The 8675-nt window shown below is 39.2% G+C and overlaps 1 protein-coding gene across 1 annotated transcript in view; it reads left to right on the top strand.

Annotated features, from left to right (window-relative positions):
- The first annotated feature begins 833 nt into the window (after positions 1–833).
- The window catches only part of LOC116076302 (coiled-coil domain-containing protein 7-like), a 67630-nt gene continuing 59788 nt past the window's right edge, over positions 834–8675 (top strand). Inside the window, exon 1 of the mRNA XM_031350021.1 lies at positions 834–1157. Coding sequence (XP_031205881.1) covers positions 885–1157 — 273 coding nt within the window. The 5' untranslated portion in view covers positions 834–884. The remainder of the gene's footprint in view (positions 1158–8675) is intronic.

The raw sequence follows: 8675 nt of genomic DNA on the forward strand, positions 1-8675 counted from the left end.
TGCTTCATGATAGGAAGCATATGGAGGGTGGGGCTGGTCACACTCTAGTAGACAGCAAGCAGAAAACATAGGAAATTATAGACCAGGCAAAAACCTTCACAGTCAGCATTCATTTAGGAACTTCCTTCAGCTAGGCCATACCTCCTAAAATTTCTATCAAAATAGTACTGTAATTTGGGAAACAAGTTGTTGCGGATAGCCCTGGAGCTATTCATATTTGATGTTAATTCCATTCTCCTGTGAGGGGCTGTGAACAAGGAATGAATCCACACTCAGGTGATTTCCTGTAAACCTTCTTTCCACTTTAATTTATAAAATAAAGGCTAGAGCCAGTGATTGGGCACAGAAAGAGGGGAAGGTGGAGCGGAAGGTTTTGGGAGAAAAGGAGAGAGAGACAGACAGACAGAGACAGAGACGAAGACAGAGACAGAGACAGAGAGAGAAGTCATAGGGGGAGGTAGAAGGAAAGCAGAGCAGAAGCACGTGGCCTGGAGAAACTGCAAGTTATAAGGGGTCTCATAGATGGGGAAGATGGTAGTGCAGTGGTAGATCTGCCCAATCTAGGCACACAGCTTGTATTCATATTAATTGAGTTGTGCTTTTATTGCTGTGGAATATTTGGGTTGGAGATTTACTGCAACAACAAGTAACCAATAAATGAACCTGTACAGAACTGCTTGTATTCACACCATAACCATGTCATCTGAAGAGCTTGCTCTGGTGCCATAATGATAAAACAGACATAGTATATGAATTTCATTAAGTAATTTTGTTGATATATTAAATGAACATTGTGGGATTTTCCTTTGAATGTCTTAACATTTTATTCACAGGGAGGTACTGAATTTTTCACATGTAATCTGGAAGCTAAATCAATCACAAAAATGAAACGTGCAAAGCATCCATTAACCTTTAGTATGAAATTGACAAGTATTCCAGAATTACCTAATAAGAAAGGACTACTGACTCCATCACCTAAGCCAAAAGAAAAACATGATGCCAAGTTGTCACCTGATAAAATTGAACCAATGGTTGTTAGGTCTCCACCCACAGGAGAGTCAATTGTACGATATGCCTTGCCAATACCATCAACTATGATGAAAGACACAGTATCAGATGCTGAAATGGTCAGGATGATTGCCAAAAACCTGAAGACGGTAAGGCATTTGCTGGGTCTTCCTTTGGGATAATTCCCAATCTGGTCACTAGCTGGGGGGTGGGGGGGGAGGAGGGTGCTGTTAGGCAGCAGTACAATCAGCTATAGTTATGATGGACTCAATATATCATTATGCCAATGATAAGCTTCATTACATCCAGCATGTTGAGGGAAATCAGAAGGAAAATGGGACCAAGCCTATAGATTGTTTTCTTACTGAAGTTATGTGAGACGTGCTTAGTTCCTCTAGCAGCAAATCATGAAAACTCACATAGAATTTGTGTCAGTATGTCATTAGACACTCAGTGCCCATAAGTAGTGATCACTTAAAGTGGTCTGTCTGAGTTAGGGTTTTACTGCTGTGAACAGACACCATGACCAAGACAACTCTTATAAGGATAACATTTAATTGGGACTGGCTTACAGATTCAGAAGTTCAGTCCATTATCATCAAGGCAGGAACATGACATCGTCCAGGCAGACATGGGGCTGGAGGAACTGAGAGTTTAACATCTTATTCCAAAGGCAGCTAGGGGAAGCCTGATTTTCTGGGAGCTAAAATGAGGGTCTTAAAGGCCATGCCCACATTGACACTCTTACTCCAACAATGTCGTTCCTGCCAATAGTGCAATTCCCTGTACCAAGCATATACAAACCATCACATGATTTCTGACAAGCATATATTAGAATTCCAGAATCCAAGGAAACAAGAGTTCAGCATAAAGCATACTTTCTGGGATAAAATCCTGTCTTTCTAGCTTCCTGAAAACAAAATTTCTAAATGTCAAGCTAAGGCCACCATTCCAAGCAGGGCTTTGGGGGTATAAGCATCTTGAACTCTCAAGAAAGAAAGAAGGACAAGATAAGACTATCGCACTTGATATTTCTGTAAGTTTCTTTTTATATAATGATTGACAGTCAAGTTGTAACTGGGCTTTTAAGTGAGCACAAAGAGGGAAGACACCAAATTAAAAATATTATAGTTTAATATACTTCTAAGATACCCGTTAGGTCACAGTTTGCTTTTGTGGAGAATGTTCTTTAAATTTTATTGCTTTCTGCTTTTTACATGTTTTTAATTTTGTAATATTAATGTTACAACCTGATTACAGCCTCCTCCCTCTTCTCCTCCCAGTCCCACCTTCACAAATATCTGCCCCCATTGTGCCTTCCTCTGGGTACCACCACACCCTGGGGCATCTAGTGCCTGAAGGTCTAGGAACCTTTTCCACTGAGGTCTAATCAGGCAGTCCAAGTAGTGGAAAGGGGGATCCAATAGTGGGGATCAGAGACTGTGACAGCCCCTGTTTCCACTTGTTAGGGGAAACACATGAACATCAACCTGTATGTTCACTACAAATCTGTAAAGTGTCTACATCCAGCTACTGTATGCTTTCTGGTTGATGGCCAAAGCTCTTGAGTCCCGATGGTCTCAGGTTAATTGACTCTGTAGATCTTTTTGAAACCTCTGACTTCCCCATTTCTATCTCCCACTGTTCTAGTAGAGTCTCTGGGCTCAGCCTAATGTTTGGCTGTGGATCTCTGCATTGGCTTCAGTCCACTGCTGTATGAAGCCTCTCAGGAGCCTCTCAGGTTATGCTAGGTCCTGTTTGCAAGCCTAGCAGAGTATAATTAATAGTGTCAGGGATTGGCTCTCTCACATGGGATGGGTCTCAAGTTGGGGCAGACATTGACTAATTGTTCCCTCAGTCTCTGCTACATCTTTATCCCTTCACATCATGTGAGCAAGAAGAATTTTGGGTTGAAGACTCTGTGGGTGGTTTGAAGTTCCCTTCCTTCCTCTAGAAATCCTGTCTGGCTGCAGGAGGTGGCATTTCAGTTTCTATATCCTGCTGTGGTAGGAATCTAAGCTCATCACCCCTATAGACTCCCCATGTTCTTTCCCATCCTAGGCCTCCAGTTAGTCACCAGAAATGCCACCCAACCTCATTTCCATTCTGACCCCCAGGCCTCTCTCACCCTCTTCACCAGATACTTGATTGCCATCACAGTTCCCCTTTTCATGTCCTCTCCCAAACAGTTCCCTTTTTCCATTTATATCAGATGAATATTTAGTTTTCCTATCTGAGTAAGATTCATGCATCTTCCCTTGGGACCACCTTATTACTCAGTTTATTAGAGTCTGTGTATTGTTGCTTTTTACCTTGGAATCTTCTCATAACTAGGAAGCAGGCTCAAACACCATTGTACAGAACATCTTTGTGAAAATATGTGATGAGTCAAAGGGTGCAAAGCTTATATTCCAGCCAATGGCAATAAAGTGACAAATTCATTTCTGTAAGAACATGATGTGAATGTCTTAGCATTTTGACTCTGAAGAAATTTAACTTGCTTTCCATTTTTCTTAGATTGTTTCTAACTTGGAAGACACCTATGGAACTGACAATGATGATGGGAAAAAAGAAGCAGAAAAACATGAAGCAGAAGACTTGTCTGTATGTGTATATAATGCTAATAATGAAATAAATTAAATGCTGGAAGGGGTTAACCCTCACCTTCAGAATCCACACACACTGTCTGAATGAGCCACTATCTACACAAGATTCTCTTGTGACATTTAACAAAACTGTGTTAATGTTCCCAGCCTCAGCCAATTCCTCCTTTCTTAACTATCTGTAAGTCTACTTTTTATAGTCTGGCTTCTATGGTGAGTTTTAAATAGGAGCTTGGTTACTTTGATTGCCTTGGCTATAAGAAAGTATTCTTACATCAGCAAAATGGTTCAGTGAATAAAGTTGCCTGCCATTTAATCTGACAACTTTACTTCAGTCCTTGAAACCTACAAGATGGAGGGAGAGGGGCAACTCTTGCAAGTTGTATTTTGAACTCTATGTGTATACCTTTGCAAGGAATCCTGCCAATCCATGAGCATGGGAGATCTTTCCATCTTCTGAGATCTTCTTTGATTTCTTTCTTAAGAGACTTGGAGTTCTTGTCATACAGACCTTTCACTTGATTAGAGTCACAGCAAGATATTTTATATTATTTGTGACTATTGTGAAGGGTGTTGTTTCCCTAATTTATTTCTTAGCCTGTTTATCCTTTGTGTAGAGGAAGGTCACTGATTTGCTTGAGTTAATTTTATATCTAGCTACTTTGCTGAAGTTGTTTATCAGGATTAAGAGTGGTCTGGTGGAATTTTGGGGTCACTTAAGTATACTATCATCTGCAAATAGTGATAATATGACTTGTTCCTTTTCAATTTGTATCCCTTTGATCTCCTTCTGTTGTCTAATTGCTCTGGCTAAGACTTCAAGTACAATATTGAATAGGTAGGGAAAGAGTGGGCAGCCTTGTCTAGTCCCAGATTTCAGTGGGATTGCTTCAAGTTTCTCTCCATTTAGTTTGACGTTGGCTACTGGTTTGCTGTATATTGCTTTTACTATCTTTAGGTATGGGCCTTGAATTCCTGATCTTTCCAAGACTTTTATCATGAAGGGGTGTTGGATTCTGTCAAATGCTTTCTCAGCATCTAATGAAATGGTAATATTGTTTTTTCTTTGAGTTTGTTTATTTAGTAGATTACATTGATGGATTTCTGTATATTGAACCATCCCTACATCCTTGGAATGAAGCCTACTTGATCATGATGGATGATCATTTTGATGTGTTCTTGGATTCGGTTTGCAGGAATTTTATTGAGTATTTTTGCATCGATATTCATAAGGGAAAGAGGTCCAAAATTTTCTTTCTTTGTTAGGTCTTTGTGTGGTTTAGGTATCAGAGTAATTGTGGCTTCATAGAACGAATTCTGTAGAGTACCTTCTGTTTCTATTTTGTGGAATAGTTTGAGGAGTATTGATATTAGATTTTCTTTGAATGTCTGATAAAATTCTGCACTAATGCCATCTGTTCCTGGGCTTTTTTTGGATGAAAGACTATTAATGACTGTTTCTATATCATTAGGGGACATAGGACTGTTTAGATCGTTGATCTGATCTTCATTTAACTTTGTCCCTGCTATCTGTCTAGAAAATTGTCCATTTCACTGAGGTTTTCCAGTTTTGTTGAGTATAGGCTTTTGTAGTAGGATCTCATGATTTTTTGGATTTCCTCAGTTTCATTTGTTATATTTCCCTTTTCATTTTTGATTATGTTAATTTAGATACTGTCTCTGTGCCCTCTAGTTAGTCTAAGGGTTTATCTATTTTGTTGATTTTCTCAAAGAACCAGCTCCTGGTTTGGTTGATTCTTTGTATAGTTCTTTTTGTTTCTACTTGGTTGATTTCAGCCCTGAGTTTGAGTATTTCCTGCTGTCTACTCCTCTTTGGTGGATTTGCTTCTTTTTGTTCTACAGCTTTCAGATGTGCTATTAAATTACTGGTGTATGCTCTCTTCAGTTTCTTTTTGGAGGCACTCAGAGCTATGAGTTTTCCTCTTAGGACTGCTTTTGTTGGGTCCCATAAGTTTGGGTATATTGTGGCTTCATTTTCATTAAACTCTAGAAAGTCTTTAATTTCTTTATTTCTTCCTTGACCAAGTTACCATTGAGTAGAGTATGGTTGTTAAGCTTTCACATGTATGTGGGCATTCTATTGTTTATGTTGTTATTGAAGAGCAGCCTTAATCCACTGTGATGTGATAGGTTGCAAGGAATTATTTCAATCATCTTGTATCTGTTGAGGCCTGTTTTGTGACCGATTATATGGTCAATTATGGAGAAGGTACCATGAGGTGCTGAGAAGAAGGTATATCCTTTTGTTTTAGGATAAAATGTTCTATAGATATCTGTTAAATCCATTTGGTTCAGAACTTGTTTGCTTCACATTGTCTCTGTTTTTATGATCTGTCTATTGCAGAGAGTGGGGTGTGGAAGTCTCCCACTATTATAGTGTGCAGTGCAATGTGTGCTTTGAGCTTTAGTGAAGTTTCTTTTATGAATGTAGATGCCCATGCATTTGAAGCATAGAGGTTCCGAATTGAGAGTTCATTTTGGTAGATTTTTACTTTTGATGAGTATGAAGTATCCCTTCTTATCTTTTTTGATCACTTTAGGTTGAAAATCTATTTTATTCTGTATTAGAATGGCTACTCCAGCTTGTTTCTTGGGAACATTTGCTTGGAAAAGTGTTTTCCAGCCTTTTACTCTGAGGTAGTATCTTTCTTTGTCACTGAGGTGGGTTTCCTGTATGCAACAAAATGTTGGGTCCTGTTTATGTAGCCAGTCTATTAGTCTATGTCTTTTTATTGGGGAATTGAAACCATTGATATTAATAGATAGTAAGGAAAAGTAATTGTTGCTTCCTGTTATTTTTGTTGTTAGAGTTGGAAATCTGTTCATGTGGCTATCTTCTTTTAGTTTTGTTGAAAGATCATGTTCCTGCTTTTTCTAGGATGTAGTTTCCCTCCTTGTGTTCGAGTTTTCCATTTTTTATCCTTTGAAGGGCTGGATTTGATGAAAGATATTGTGTAAATTTGGTCTTGTCATGGAATACCTTGGTTTCTCCATCTATGCTAATTGAGAGTTTTCCTGGGTATAGTAGCCTGTGCTGGCATTTATGTTCTTTTATGGTCTGTATGACATCAACCCAGGATGTGGCTTTCACAGTCTCTAGCGAGAAGTCTGCTGTAGTTCTGATAGGTCTGCCTTTATATGTTACTTGACCTTTTAATGTCACTGCTTTTAATATTCTTTCTCTGTTTTGTGCATTTGGTGTTTTGATTATTATGTGATGGGAGGAATTTCTCTTCTGATCCAAAATCTTTGGAGTTCTCTAGGCTTCTTGTATGTTCATGGGCATCTCTCTCTTTAGCTTAGGGAACTTTTCTTCTATAATTTTGTTGAAGATATTTATTGGCCACTTAAGTTGGAAGTCTTCACTTTCTTCTATACATATTAACTTTAGGTTAGGTCTTCTCATTGTGTCCTGGATTTCCTGGATGTTTTGGGTTAGGATCTTTTAGCTTTTTGCATTTTCTTTGACTGTTGTGTCAATGTTGCGTCAATGGTATCTTCTGCACCTGAGATTCACTCTTTTGTTTTTTGTTGGTGATGCTTGCATCTATGGCTCCTGACTTCTTTCCTAGGTTTTCTATCTCCAGAGTTGTCTCTCTTTATGATTTCTTAATTGTTTCTACTTCCATTTTTAGATCCTGGATGGTTTTGTTTCATTCCTTCACCTGTTTAGTTCTGTTTTCCTGTAATTCTTTAAGGGATTTTTTTTGTTTCTTCTTTAAGGGCTTCTACTTGTTTACTCGTGTTCTCCTGTAAATTTTTAAGGGATTTTTGTGTTTCTTCTTTAAGGGCTTGTACCTGTTCACCTGTGTTCTCCTGTATTTCTTTACGGGAGTTATTTATGTCCTTTTAAAATTCTTCTATCACTATCATGAGATATGATTTTAGATCCAAATCTTGCTTTTCTAGTGTGTTGGGGTATCCAGGATTTGCTGTGGTGGGAATCCTGGATTTTTATGATGCCAAGTAGTCTTGGTTTCTGTTGGTAAGATCCTTGCATTTGCCTTTCACCATCTGGTAATCTCTGATGTTAGATGTTCTTGCTGTCCCTGGCTGGAGCTTATTCCTTCTGTGGGTCTGAAAGCCGTGTCAGCACTCCTGAGAGATCAGCTCTTTCCTGGTAAGACCCATACAGAGGGCTGTGGATCAGCGGTCCCTTCTGGGTGCAGATAGATGCAGGAGGTACCCTGTACCAGCTGCTGTGCTGCTTCTGTGGCCTATGCCTCCTGGCTGGTCTAGCCTTAGAAAGTCACAGGAGAGAAAATGGTGATCTCACCTGAGTCCCAGGGTCAGAGCACTCCCTGTAGACAAGCTCTCCACTTGCAGGAATGGTGCACAAAGAGCTGTGGAAAAGGCGTACCTTCTGGGTGTAGATGGAGGTAGGAACAACCCTGTCCAGCTGCTCTCAGCCTACAAGGTCTTTACATTTTTGAGTACTGGCAAGGTGTTCAGTGGGTAAAAGTGCTTGCTACCAAGCCTGATGAACTGAGTTCACTCCTTGGAACTCACATGAAGAACCATTTTCTGTTCTTGGATCTCCTCATGGATGATATGACATGCATACACAGAGACACACATATACACACATACACAAATGAACCTTAAATTTTTTGACACAAGACTTCACTAAGTTCCCTTGTATATTCTCTGGAGTCCAATCTGGCCTGAAACTCAAAATCTCCTGCTTTAACTTTCCAAGTGCTGGAATAATACATATGTCTCATCAGGTTTGTTCCTGTAAATATATTAATGGTTATTCTTCAGTGAACACCTTCTTCTGTTAGAATCTTAACTGGAAATAAATGTGTAAGATTGATTTAACATGGGTTGCTTTTCTGAAATATCTACCAGAAGATATTTAATTATTGCACTGTATTGATGATTGGCTACTACTCATAGGTAACACTGGAAGTCTTCATATGTTACAAACACATTTATAGTCAAATGTTGTAGTTCACATTCTTTTCTATGTTTATGATGCTGGGGCTGGAACCTATGTCCTTGGGTTTTCTGGACAACTGCTCTACCACTGAGCTTCCTCCA

This window comes from Mastomys coucha, unplaced genomic scaffold, assembly GCF_008632895.1.
Source record: "Mastomys coucha isolate ucsf_1 unplaced genomic scaffold, UCSF_Mcou_1 pScaffold4, whole genome shotgun sequence".
In the NCBI taxonomy this organism is placed as follows: Eukaryota; Metazoa; Chordata; class Mammalia; order Rodentia; family Muridae; genus Mastomys; species Mastomys coucha.